Raw genomic sequence first — 14,577 nt, 5'->3', positions numbered from 1 at the left:
AAGGTAATGTCAAAGTTAATCATGTATATGTTTTATACATTTAGATGTTTTCTTCACCTATCAGAGAACTACGCCTTTCACACCCACACACTGTTCTCCTTCCTCCGCATGAGTTGTCAGTAGTTACACAACCACAAAGTCAAAATCCTGAAAAATACAACTCGCTTTTTGGCCTACATTTAAGGTTAGGGTTGGGCATACGGTTAGCAGTGTGGTTAAGTTTAAATTTGAAGAGGATTTGATTTGAAGAAGATAACATTCAGAAATGGACGGTGTTTAGCCATTTGTAGCTGGGGTAACTAGTGACGACCCATTGTATGCCATGTGACCAGAGAGAGCCTTGCAATTAAAATACAAGTCATCACCGCACGGGGAAAGAGACATTCGAAGTTGCTTTATGTGCACAAGAACCCGGTGGTTTTACTAACAATATTATACTTTGTACATCAGTCGTACGTATTTGACAGGCACTGTCGACCTAATGCCGTGGTTGTCATGATTCCTTCGTTTCGTTTGTAAAGTTTTCTGGACTTGCTGGCCTGCTGTTATCGCTTCAACAATCTTCCCCCCCGCTGGAGATCTGCGACTGTTGCAAATCGTTTTTGGGCACTTCTGTCAAAATAACCATGAATGGAGGAGGCTGTCACATGAGTGGCGAAGGAGGTGACAGTCGCGGGGGTGAATCTGGATCAAGACCCACTATCACGCTAGAGGACTTGGATGCCTTCAACGAGGATGACTTCGATTCAGACCTCTGCAGAAGCGGGGGGGCGGATGGGGTAAACGATGCTATGGAAGAAGAGGGTCAGGATCGCCTGTTAAACTACTGGCAGGACATTGGCAGAGAGCATCATGTTCAAATTCCCCAGGGTAAGAGGGGGTGATTGCTCTAGGGTCGAAATGCAAGCATGCACACATTGTCCTGCACCAGAAACGTTTGATTCACTCCTTGCTCCCCTCGCAGACTGACAAACGCCTGGTTTATTCGAACGCTACTTGAACCACTATCCTTTACAGCGTGATGTGTAAGTGGGGAAAACGCCGTAAGTGAAGTCTGTATTTACATGTAAACCATTTTGATTTTAAATCATTTCTGGCCCATTATGGCAGAAGATGACTTGGACCAGCAACACAAGATACACAATTTCTCATCAAGCATACTAAGTACACATTTCTATTGGCACATGTTATTATGTAGTATAATGGACTGAGAACTCAATGTCGTTATGGAAAATGTAGGTTAATTGTACAGGTCTGAACTTTGTTCACAACATTAGGGAAAGGGGACAACTCACCCTTTCAGAATCAGCTTTTGAAGGGAAATAAATAGACCATCAAAGTAAATGGTTAGCTGTGAGAGAAACCGTGACTGAAACTGGCCTGCACTATTCAACCTGTTGTAAGATGGAGAATAACACCTACACCTTTAGATGTTATTTAGTGGAGTAGACCTAGGCCTACTGGCTAGGTAGTTTAGATAAACATTTTAGATATGCAAAAGCCTGTTTGCCCTTTCATAGTCACAAAATGGTGGGTTATAATCAGATTTGAGTGAGTTTGTTTTTTGTAGCCACAGCTCAGAGCTAAACAGCTGAATGGGCCTAGGTTATTTTGGTTCTAGTGCAGATGGGTACAACATTTACATGCTGACCAGACCACTCGCACGCATGTTTATATTTGTCCACCCACACCAGACACGATCAGGACACGAAGGTTTAACTATCAAAACGAACTCTGAACTTGGACAGGTTGAAAAGCATTAAACGTTTATGGCAATAGTTAGCTTGCTGTTGCTAGCTTATTTGTCCTGGGATATAAACATTTGGTTGTTATTTTACCTGAAATGCACAATGTCCTCTACTCTGACAATTAATCCACAGATAAAAGGGTAAACTGAGTTTGTTTCTAGTAATCTCTCCTCATTCAGGTTTCTTCTTCTTTGGACTTTATATGGTGGTTAGCAACCAACTAAGGTGCATTACCACCACTGACTGGAGTGTGGACCTCAGTTCATCTTTAAATGACACGTGGGTATATGCTCTTAAAAACCAATGAGGAGTTCGGAGAGGCGGGACTTGCTGCAGTCAAGCGTCACAAATGGAACCAAATTCTATTTTGGCGCCTTGCTACGTGCAATGATTGAATAACATGTACATTTATTTTGCAATGCTCGTGCACGTTGTGGTCGAGATGTTAGCGTAGCTGTTTTCCTCCAATACAGAAAGTAGGTCATAGGCCACATAAGGAAAACAAACAAAAGCTTTAAAATTTTAGGCTAGTTGATCAGGGAGAGAATGGTGCTTGATTAAAGACGACCTCAAAGTTAATTTGTGTCATTTGGACGCAGGCCAAGGTTCTGCAGTGTACGATAACCCCAAAGCTAATTTGCGTCCAACTTAAGTGTACATTGGATTCTGCAGTGCACAGACCACCCAAAATGGTGGCAAACCTGTCCATCTGACCTAAATGTTCCTATCATGTGCTTCCTTAGGGTTCGCATTGCTTCCTAAACTTCAGTCACTCGTCTCAGTGAGAAAGACTTTGTCAGAAATGTAGCATTCAGGCCTCCCGAGTGGCGCAGTGGTCTAAGGCACTGCACCGCAGTGTTAGCTGTGCCACTAGAGATTCTGGGTTCGAGTCCAAGCTCTGTCGCAGCCGGCCGCGACTGGAAGGTCCATGGGGCAGCGCAAAATTGGCCCAGCGTCCTCCGTGTTCGGGAGTGTTTTGCCGGCAGGGATATCCTTGTCTCATCGCGCACTAGCGACTCCTGTAATAAAATATATACAATAAAAAGGAATGTAACATTCAATACACTAGCCTAGTCCAAATCTGTTTTGAAATGGTCTAATTGTTTTCAAACTGATTTTTCAATTATGTTATAAGATTATTTTCATAAACTGTTTCCTTTACACAGAAGCCCAGTGTACTACAGCACAGCAGTATAATTATTATTGTGCTGTATGCCATCTGAGGAAGAGAAACCGACCACTTGTGTGGTCATTTATCTTGTAGGTGGCATTGTGTGACGCCAGTCTCTAACCCCTCTCTCTCTTTCCTTCCAGACATGGCCCAGCCCATCCAACAGCTCACCTCAGACACAGAGAGCACGATGGACAGGGAGAAAGTCCCCTTCACACTGATCACATGCAAAGAGAATGTAAGCTAGTCTAGCCCCCTTTGTACTCATTCATTGCTCCCTCTGTCCCCATCACCCAGTAGGGAAAGATGGACAGGCTTTATCTAGCCTATCTTATATTCTCAGCTTGATTTCATGATTTCATTGAGTTTGAGTAAACAGGGAGCATTGTAATTAACAGTATTGATGCAAGCCTTTGAGCATTTTAATTTGAGTTAAAGAAGATAAATGAATATCTACCACTCTTTTTATATAGCTCTCTATTGCTTTCTTTATCAATCAATTCCAGGGATTGACATTCGGTGTGAAATGTAATTGCCCGTCAGGCAAGTCAGAAGTATTTTTTTTGGGGGGGGGGGGGGGTTACCCGAAATTAGCTACAGTGCAATCGGAAATGATTCAGACCCCTTGACTTTTTCCAAAATGTGTTACATTACAGCCTTATTCTAAAATTGATTTAAATGTTTTTTCCCCCCCTCGTCAATGTACACACAATACCCCATAATGAGAAAACAAAAAGTTTTTGGGGGAAATGTACTTAAATTATTATGGATGGGGAGCGTCGCTGCGCAGCTATTTTCAGGTCTCTCCAGAGATGTTTGATCGGGTTCAAGTCCGGGCTCTGGCTGGGTCACTCAAGGACATTCAGAGACTTCTCCCCAAGCCAGTCCTGTGTTGGCTTGGCTGTGTGCTTAGTGTTATTGTCCTGTTGGAAGGTGAAGCTTCGCCCCAGTCTGAGGTCCTGAGTGCTCTGGAGCAGGTTTTCATCAAGGATCTCTCTCTACTTTGCTCTGTTCATCTTTTCCTCGATCCTGACTGGTCTCCCAGTCCCTGCTGCTGAAAAACATCCCCACAGCATGATGCTGGCACCACCATGCCTCACTGTAGGGATAGTGCCAGAGAGTCTCTTGTTTCTCATGGTCTGAGAATCCTTTAGGTGCCTTTTGGCAAACTCCAAGCGGGCTGTCATGTGACTTTTACTGGCTTCCGTCTGACCATAAAGGCTTGATTGGTGGAGTGCTGCCGAGATGTTTGTCCTTCTGGAAGGTTCTCCAGAGGAACTCTGGAGCTCTGTCAGAGTGACCATTGGGTTCTTGGTCACCTCCCCTGAAAGGTCAGTTTGGAACGGGCGGCCAGCTCTAGGAAGAGTCTTGGTGGTTCCAAACTTGTTCCATTTAAGAATGATTGAGGCCACTGTGTTCTTGCGGACCTTCAATGCTGCAGAAATGTTTTGGTACCCTTTCCCAGATCTGTACCTCGACACAATCCTGTCTCGGAGCTCTACGGATAATTCCTTCGACCTCATGGCATGGTTTTTGCTTTGTCATGCACTGTCAAATGTGGGATCTTTTTATATAGACCGGTGTGTGCTTTTCTAAATCATATCCAATCATTTGAATTTACCACAGGTGGACTCCAAGTTGTTGAAACATCTCAAGAATGATCAATGGAAACAGGATGCACCTGAGCTTAATTTTGAGTCTCATAGCAAAGGGTCTGAATACTCAGTAAATAAGGTTGTTCTGATTTATTTTTAATACATTTGCAAAAAAATTGAAAAACCTGTTTTCGCTTTGTCATTATGGGGGTTTTGTGTGTAGATTGAGGAAAAACATTTATTTACTCCATTTTAGAATAAGGCTGTAACATAAGAAAATGTGGAAAAGGGGAAAGGGTCTGAATACTTTCCGAATGCACCGTATTTACATGCAGAAATGTCATATAAAGTATTGCCTACCTTTCATCTACACATAGGGGTCTCAACTTGCCCAACTGGCATAAATGCCATACATTTGCTGTCTTTCATTTAAAAAATGGGGAGGAACCAGAAAGATCAGCTTTGGGCTATTGGAATTCTTTGTAGTTTGGTTGTTTTAAAAACCCCAAAAAATATTAAAGCCTCAGTGCAGTCAAACATTTGCTTTTTCTGTGTTTTTTATATTTCCACACTAAGGTTAGAATAATACTGTAAAAATGATGACCATGCCCTTTTTGTTAGCGCTGTTTGAGGAAAAACACCTGACCGAACACTTCAGCCTGTTTTGGTGGGATGGAGTTTCTGCCTGCCTGGTGACATCAACAGGAGTTAAATTTTTTAAACCAATAAGAGAGGTCCAAACCTCTCTGCCAACAACAGTTTTTTCAGTTTTCCCTTCCCCACTAAGACAACTCCCAGACTGTCCTAGAAAAATTATTGCTTGAGAAATTGCTCTTAGCTAAGAAGTTATTTTTGTTTCTTTTTGACCATTTTAATTCAATGCAATCACAATAAGGTACTTAATTATTACTCAGAAATTATTTGATATATAGGTAAAAACTTCTGCATTGGACCTTTAAATCATCTGCTCAATGGGGCAACTTCAGGAACAGGCTCAACTAGCTCAGTTCACTTGAGCCAGGCAAAAGGGCAACCTTTAATCTATCCCTGCACTTCTAGCCCTGTCTGTCATTTCTCTCTTTCTCTCATGCTCTCTCTCATTCTTTCCCTCTCTGCCACTCGTACCATTTGTCCATTGTTCTGCCCTATGCATTGTCCTGTGCAGTATGAGAAGAGAGTCTACAACCAGGCCAGATGGGCGTGTATCACGGTGCGAGAGGACACGTACGAGCAGAGCATCTGTGCCGGCTTCATGAAGCTCATGAGATATATCTGCCAGCAGAATACCTCAGGTGAGTGAGCGTAGCAGATAAGGATCCATGTACAGTTGAAGTTTACGTACACTTATGTTGGAGTCATTAAAACTCTTCTTTTTTTTTCATCCACTCCACAAATGTATTTTGAACAAACTATAGTTTTGGCAAGTCGGTTAGGACATCTACTTTGTGCATGACACACAAGTAATTTTTCCGACAATTGTTAACAGACAGATTATTTCACTTATAATTTACTGTATCACAATTCCAGTGGGTCAGAAGTAAAAATACACTAAGTTGACTGCCTTTTAAATGGCTTGGAAAAATCCAGAAAATGATATCATGGCTTTAGAAGCTTCTGATAGGCTTGGAGTTTGACTCCAACCTAAGTGTATGTAAACTTTCAACTTCACTGTATGTATGTTCAAAAATACAAGTTTTAACATTTTGACCAATCGAATGGTCAAATGAACAGACTACTCTTGGTCAACCAATATTTATTTTTGTTGGGACAGCCCTATTTGTATGTCTTTGTGTTCAGTAAGAAAGAAGTTGGAAGTAGTTTTGCAAGCCAACTTGCGTTTGCACAATGTCTGGAAGTCTATGTGTAACGCTAGTTAGTAACTTCCTTCAAACTGCATGCAGAGACATGGTATCCACAAGTTTCTTGGACTCTGGAGAAGTAAATAAAGGGCCTTATTGCCAAAATCCCCAAATAAAGTATCCCTTTAACTTCTGTTTGGGTCCTCCTCATCCCTCTGTGTGTGCCAGGTAACTACCTGGGTATGACCCTTCCCATTGTGACAGTGGTGAGGACTGATGACTCCCGCTCCAGCCTATCCAGAGATGTGACGGTGGCCTACTACTTACCATCCCAACACCAGGACCAACCCCCCACGCCCTTTGACCCTGACATCACCATGGAGACATGGCCTGCCACCGTAATCTACAGCAGGTGAGGGGGGTTGTTGACTGGTGTATAAAATCGACCACACAGCCATGCAATATCCATAGACAAACATTGGCAGTAGAATGGCCTTACTGAAGAGCTCAGTGACTTTCAACGTGCCACCGTCATAGGATGCCACCTTTCCAACAAGTCAGTTCATAAAATCTCTGCCCTGCTAGAGCTGCCCCGGTCAACGGTAAGTACAGTTATTGTGAAGCTGAAACTTGTAGGAGCAACAACAGCTCATCTGCGAAGTGGTAGGCCACACAAACTCACAGAATAGAAGTGCGTCTGTCCTCGTTTGCAACACTCACTACCAAGTTCCAAACTGCCTCTGGAAGCAACTTCAGCACAATAACTGTTTATCAGGAGCTTCATGAAACGGGTTTCCATGGCCGAGCATTCTGGTTTTGGCGGATGCCGGGAGAACACTACCTGCCCGACTGCATAGTGCCAATTGTAAAGTTTGGAGGAGCAATAATGGTCTGTGGCTGTTTGTCTTGGTTCAGGCTAGGCCCCTTAGTTCCAGTGAAGGGAAATCTTAATGCTACAGCATACAATGACATTCTAGACAATTCTGTGTTTCCAACTTTGTGAGAACAGTTTGGGGAAGGCCCTTTCCTGTTTCATCATGACAATGCACAAAGCGAGGTCCTTATAGAAACGGATTGTTGAGATCCGTTTGTGGAAGACGTGGAAGAACTTGACTGGCCTGCACAGAGCCCTGACCTCAACTCCATCAAACAAATTGGGATGAATTGGAACGCCGACTGCAAGCCAGGCCTAATCGGCCAACGTCAGTTCTGGCCTCACTAATGCTTTTGGCGGTGAATGGAAGCAATTCCCCGCAGCAATGTTCCAACATCTAGTGGAAACCCTTCCCAGATGAGTGGAGGCTGTTATAGCAGCAAAGGGGGGGACCTACTCTATATTAATGTTCTTGATTTTGGAATGAGATGTTTGACTAGCACATGTCCATATACTTTTAATCATGTAGTGTACACTTAATGTACAACACATTAAGAACACCTTCCTAATATTGAACTGAACCCCCTTTTGCCCTCAGAACAGCCTCAATTCATCGAGGCATGGACTCTACAAGGTGTCAAGTGTTCCACAGGGATGTTTGCCCATGTTGACTCCAATACTTCCCACAGTTGGCTGGATATCCTTTGGGTGGTGGACCATTCTTGATACACACGGGAAACTGTTGAGCATGAAAAATCCCAGCAGCGTTGCAGTTCTTGACACAAACTGGTGCGTCTGGCACCTGCTACCATACCCCATTCAAAGGCACTTAAATCTTGTGTCTTGCCCATTCACCCTCTGAATGGCACACATACACAATCCATGTTTCAAGGTTTAAAAATCCTTCCTTAAAACCTGTTTGGGCTAGGGGGCAGCATTTTCACATTTGGTATTCCTGGGAGTGCATTCTGATGAAGATCAAAGGGAAGTGAATATTTATAATGCTGTTTCTGACTTCTGTTGACTCCAACATGGCGGATATCTTTTTAGGGTTGTGTTGGTCTCTGAGCGCCGTACTCAGATTATGGTTTGCTTTTTCCGTATAGTTTTTAAAAAATCTGACAATGGTTGCATTAAGGAGATCTTTATCTTTAATTATGTGAATTTCTTTAAGTTGATGTGGCTCTGTGCAAATTCACAGGATGTTTTGGAGGCAAAATGGATGTTTTGGATATAAATATGAACTTGATCGAAACAAAACATACATGTATTGTGTAACATGTTGTCCTGGGAGTGTCATCTGATGAAGAATATCAAAGGTTAGTGATTCATTTTCCCTATTTCTGCTTTTTGTGACTGCTCTCTTTGGTTGGAAAATCGCTGTATGCTTTCTGTGACTAGTTGCTGACCTAACATAGTGATCTGTTCTGCTTTCGCCGAAAAGGTTTTTTGAAATCGGACACTGGTTGGATTAAGGAGAATTTTATCTTTTAAAATGGTGTCTAATACTTGTATGTTTGAGAAATTTGAATTATGAGATTTCTGTTGATTGAATTTGGCGCCCTGCGATTTCATCGCTAGTGGAACCCCGTTCCTAGACAGGTTAACCTGTCTCCTCCCCTTTAATCTACACTGATTTTTGAAGTGGATTTAACAAGTGACATCAATAAGGGATCACCTAGTCAGTTTGTCATGGAAAGAGCAGGTGTCCTTAATGTTTTGTACATTCGGTGTATATTTACAAAAATAATGTTTCTATTATAATACATGGATACACATTATTATTGCAACGTGATGATGTAATGATTTAAAGTAACGGTGTAGCCTTTCATCCATCTCTTTCTCTCTACTCCTGTCAGGTCGTTCAGCGGACCCACTACTGAGACCTCTATCCTAGGGGAGATCCATGCTCTGGGCGAGGTGCTGGACTCTCCACAGCTGTGTGTGAGCGAGTCCTTCATCGTGGCCGGCTATACCAGCCCCGCAGCCGCACACCGACACAACGAAGTCTGGTTCCTGGAGCGCTGCTGAAGTGGCTATGTAGCACTACATTATTAACAAAGTAAACAAATGATAAACACTCATTACAGCGAACCAAATCGAAAGCCTCACACAAACCAAAAATAGCAGAATTTCATAAAATTGGGTACGGTTTACGTCAAGGAAACGAGTACACAAGTATGCTTCATTTTTAAAATATATTTTATTTGGGCTGTGGTCTCAGGCAGATAATATAATCGTTTTTTACGATCACTTTGGCACAATTTCAGAACCAAAACGTTCATCACTTGTAACACAGGCTGTCCCATGTTCAAAACATTGCATTGTGCATTCATATATTTAATGAAACCTTGCACTTGCAAAATCATTATTTCAAATAGCAAATGTATCATGAAATACCATAGGAACATTAATTTAGATCACCCACACACAAGATAGTGAAACTCTATGTAGTTGGTCGTACAAAAATTATATATTGTAGTACAAAATATGTGATACATGTAGTACCATAATGAAACATGTAAGTACATTACTAAAATAACTAGTAGAGTGAATACTACAGACACAGTGGAATCATTGAACAAAATGAGACATTTATTGATGAAATACAATAGTCACAACAGGTTTTTGAATCAAAGCAAAAATAATTAGCTACAAAAAAATTAAGAAACTACAGTAAAACGTCAACTGCAGAGCTCCTCACCTGGCTTACTGTAAAAAGCTAAACAATGGATTGATTACTGTACTTCTATATTTCCATCAAACCTGTCTTGTGGGTTTGGCCACAGGTTCTCATCCACATCACAATGGATGTTTTCATTAGCCAAACATCTTGGGAAGAATCTTCTGGTGAATCCAGGCCTGACACAGGTTAGCCGTGATGTCATTGCATGCGTCATCCATGGCCTGGAGAAGGGTGGCTTGTTCATGAGGGCACCTATCATATACCTTCCACCACCATGTGGAGAAAAATTCCTCAATTGGGTTAAGGAGAGAATGGGGGTAAGTACAGGGTGGTAAATTGTGGATGGGCCTGAAACCATGCTTGCACCATTTGAGCATGGTGGAACCTGACATTATCCAACACAATGACATAGGTCACTCCATCAGCTCTACAGACCCGATTTAGCTCATAAAGGAAGGTTACAAGGAGAGCTGCATTATATGATCCAATACGAGGTCTCACCACACCATCTTCCAATATGGCTGCACACATGGTGATGTTGGCCCCACGTTGTCCAGGTACTTGGATGGTTGCACGCTGGCCAATTAAATTCCGACCTCTCCTCGTCTTGGCCAGGTTGAAGCCTGCCTCATCCAAAAAGAGGAATTTGTGATGGTTTTTGTTAGCATCCAGCTCCATCACCCTCTAAAATTTTGGAAAGAGAATTACTGATTGCAATGATGTAGATTTTGGGGGGTATTTTTCACAACAGGCATCTTGAAACTGAACATACCTGAACATACTCGGTCCTCAGTTGCTTCACTCTGTCTGCATTTTTTTCAAAAGGCACACGGTATAGCTGTTTTAGAGACACCTGGTGCCTTTTCAGCATGCGGCTTCCACACTTTTCAACTTATGGCTTCCACATTGTTGAACATTGTCCAAGATGTGCTGCCGATTTCTGTAAGACGAATATCATTTCTGGGCAGAACCAAATTAACCACAGCCCGCTCTTATTGGTCAGTCAGAATTTTGCTTCTGCCTCCCCTATTTGGCCTAGTCTCAATTCTGCAGGGAACATTACAGTTAGACAGGTAGGCCAGTTGAGAACAAGTTCTCATTTACAACTGCGACCTGGCCAAGATAAAGCAAAGCAGTGCGACAAAAACAACGTACAGTCAATAACACAATAGAAAAATCTTTGTACAGTGTGTGCAAATGTAGAAGAGTAGGGAGGTAAGGCAATAAATAGGCCATAGACGCAAAATAATTACAATTTAGCATTAACACTGGAGTGATAGATGTGCAGGTGATGTGCAAGTAGAGATGGTCACATCACCTACTCTGTGGTACACATTGGCATGCAGTATACAGTCATTTGACAATTAAGAGTAGCCTAATGTTTAGTGCATGCTGAAAACTTACTGGTTCTAATTGCAGAAAGTTCTGATGATTGAGGCCACGGTTGATCTTCTGAGGTTTGGTTGATTCATTGTAGTTGCCTCAGTCATTGTCCTGCCATGATTTATGACATGGTCTGCAACTATTGCTCGGATTTCTTTGGACACTTTGCTGTTGTTGCCACTGTCTTGGTCCGTGGCCTTGTCTTCTACCACGTTTCCCCCACACCTCCTCAAACGAGGCCCACGACAAGCACCCCTTCTGAGTAGTGGTCCCCTGCCATTCCTTTGACCACCACGTCTTCCTCGTCTTCTTCCTCCCACTGCTTGACCTCTTGTGACCTGGATCACCTGCAGGCTCCATATTATCTCTGTTGTTGTAGGTGGATACCATTCATTTCACTATATACTCGTACCACAATGTGAAATTAATCATCAGTATTGGAAAAGCAATTACAAGGGCCTGCATACATACTCACCAGACACTTTATTAGGTACACCGGTGTGTTAACGCAAATCACCTGCTCCTCCGAACAGTTAATCATGTGGCTGCCTGCAACTCAGTATATAGGGTGTATAGAGCTTTAGTTGTTTTTCGACCAAACATTAGAACGGGCAAGATGCGTAATCTAAGCAACTTTGGCCGTGGTATGATTGTTGGTGCCACATGGTGATTCCAGCATCTCAGAAACAGCTGCCCTCCTGGGATTTTTACGCACTACAGTCTCTAGAGTTTACAGAGAATGGTGCGATAAACAAAACACATTCAGTGAGCAGCAGTTCTGTGGGAAAAAACACCAATCTGAAAACATGGTCTGGAAAAGTGGTACATGGGACCATAGAAACAGTGTCTGATAAAGAATGATGATGAAATATAACATCCATAGATAATGTTTTCCAATTGGTTCATGTTCCACGGTAATTGGTGTCAATGGATCTCGTTATCCTGAAACTTTCATGATCTAAACATGTAATATTGTTTGTCAGTTTCCATAAAACTCATTTTGAGCAGTTGTATCAATTGATAGTTAGATCATTGTAATGAAATGAATAGGCAGTCATCTCAGATGTAATGTGTGAATTGCATTTTGAAATGGTAGTACATTAAGTTGTCATTTTGAACAGGTGATTTTAGTTCAATGAACAAATGATCTTAGCTTTATGTGTATTGTATCCAAGCAATTGGAAAAAGTGTTAGATTTAAAAATGTGCATTTTGATCATCGGTTGTGAGTTGTCTAGAGTTTCGAAAAATGACATCAATGTTCTGAAATTAGTGCCAAAGGGATTGCAACAAACTAATATATAATACTATATGCCATTTAGCAGATGCTTTTATCCATGACCCTTGGTGTTGTAAGCCCCGTGCTCTACTGACTGAGCTACACAGGACTGCAATATGTGTCTCTCCAAATATCTACAGCTTTCTCATCACATCAGTATGTCAATTTACTTTACTATATTAAATGTAGTTTTACAGGGACCGTTCACATTAAGTGCCTGTTTTTAGCCGGCCGGCTAATTTAACTGCAGTCCCTGGGAAAGATATTAAACACAATTTAAGATGACAAGCACACAATGAGCACATGCAGCGCAGCACAGAGTACAACAGGACAAGGAAACGTATGACAGGAGCGTGTAGTATCGTTAAGACCGAGGTATTTCACAAGAGTTCAGCTCATGGTTTCTAAGGATGTTGCATTTCAGGCTCTATTGTCAGTGGGTGTTCATCAGCTTGGTGCCAGTCTGTTACTGTGTGTCGGCCATGTTGTTGGGCAAGGCAACAGTATTCAGTTGTTAGATACAGGAGTGGTTGTACATAGCGTACCTACTACGCTGTGTGGATGGAATATGGTGCTTTCATCATTGTAACCTCTCTGGGATAGGCGGGATGCTTGCGTCCCACTTGGCCAATAGCCAGGGAAAATGCAGAGCGCCAAATTCAAATAAAAAACTTCCATTAAATCACACATTTTAAGATACCAAATTAAAGCTACACTCGTGAATCCAGCCAACATGCCACATTTCAAAAAGGCTTTTCGGCAAAAGCATAAAATGATATTATCTGATGATAGCACAACCGTAAACAGAGAGAGTAGCATATTTCAACCCTGCAGGCGCGACACAAAACGCAGAAACAAAAATATAATTCATGCCTTACCTTTGACAAGCTTCTTTTGTTGGCACTTCAATATGTCCCATAAACAGCACACATGGTCCTTTTTGTTAGATTAATTCCATCGATATATATCCAAAATGTCCATTTATTTGGCGCGTTTGATCCAGAAAAACACCGCTTCCAATTTGCGCAACATCACTACAAAATATCTCAAAAGTTACCTGTAAACTTTGCCAAAACATTTCAAACTACTTTTGTAATACAACTTTAGGTATTTTTAAACGTTAATAACCGATCAAATTGAAGACGGGACTATCTGTGTTCAATACAGGAAGACAACAAACTCAAGCATGCTTTCTAGTCTTGCGCAACTATCAAACAGGACACATAACGTGACACTTCTTCAAGATGGCCGTACTTCTTCATTACACAAAGGAATAACCTCAACCAATTTCTAAAGACTGGTGACATCCAGTGGAAGCGGTAGGAACTGCAAACCAGTCCCTTAGAAATCTAGTTTCCTAATGAAATCTAATTTGACTAGACAGAGACCTAAAAAAAAAAAATCTGAATGGTTTGTCCTCTGGGTTTTGCCTGCTACATAAGTTCTGTTATACTCACAGACATGATTCAAACAGTTTTAGAAACGCCAGTGTTTTCTATCCATATCTACTATATGCATATCTTATATTCTGTTGATGAGTAGCAGGAAGTTGAATTTGGGCATGCTATTTATCCAAAAGTGAAAATGCTGCCCCCTATCCCGAAGAAGTTTTAGTGACTAAATGACAGCAAATTCACATGGAAATCAGAGTGGCTGTGTTCAAGACAGTTCAGTGTGTGACGTAGAAGATATTCCCATGAGATACAGGGTTTTGCATGTGGAGGAGAGCACAGTAAAAACTTTGGAAAGATGTAATTTCAGCACGTCATATTCACTTTGCCATTTGTATCAATCTATATATGATGAAATCATAGGATATATATATATATATATATATATATATATATATATATATATATATATATATATACCATTCAAAGTTTGGGGTCACTTAGAAATGTCAATTTAAAATAACATCAAATTGATCAGAAATACAGTGTAGACTTTGCTAATGTTGTAAATGACTATTGTAGCTGGAAACGGCTGATAAAAAAAAAAAATGAATATCTACATAGGTGTACAGTGGCCCATTATCAGCAACCA

At 41.5% G+C, this 14,577-nt stretch overlaps 1 protein-coding gene across 2 annotated transcripts; it reads left to right on the top strand.

Annotated features, from left to right (window-relative positions):
- The first annotated feature begins 211 nt into the window (after window positions 1-211).
- Window positions 212-10,152, top strand: LOC109882498 (heme-binding protein 1). 2 transcript variants are annotated; one of them, XM_031800188.1, is made up of 6 exons: window positions 770-870; window positions 965-1,043; window positions 3,063-3,157; window positions 5,680-5,806; window positions 6,542-6,725; window positions 9,047-10,152. In XM_031800188.1, exons 2-6 carry the CDS (start codon window positions 1,022-1,024, stop codon window positions 9,216-9,218), a joined length of 600 nt encoding a protein of 199 aa, XP_031656048.1. In that variant the 5' UTR covers window positions 770-870; window positions 965-1,021; the 3' UTR covers window positions 9,219-10,152. The 2 variants fall into 2 exon arrangements, with proteins under 2 accessions (XP_020330199.1, XP_031656048.1); XM_020474610.2 differs by lacking the exon at window positions 965-1,043 and having other exon boundaries at window positions 212-870.
- The last annotated feature ends 4,425 nt before the right edge of the window (window positions 10,153-14,577 follow it).

The sequence above is a fragment of the Oncorhynchus kisutch genome, linkage group LG21 (genome assembly GCF_002021735.2).
Source record: "Oncorhynchus kisutch isolate 150728-3 linkage group LG21, Okis_V2, whole genome shotgun sequence".
Taxonomy (NCBI): Eukaryota; Metazoa; Chordata; class Actinopteri; order Salmoniformes; family Salmonidae; genus Oncorhynchus; species Oncorhynchus kisutch.
The sequence above is the reverse complement of the archived record's forward strand: the minus strand, read 5'-3'. Positions and strand labels throughout refer to the sequence as shown.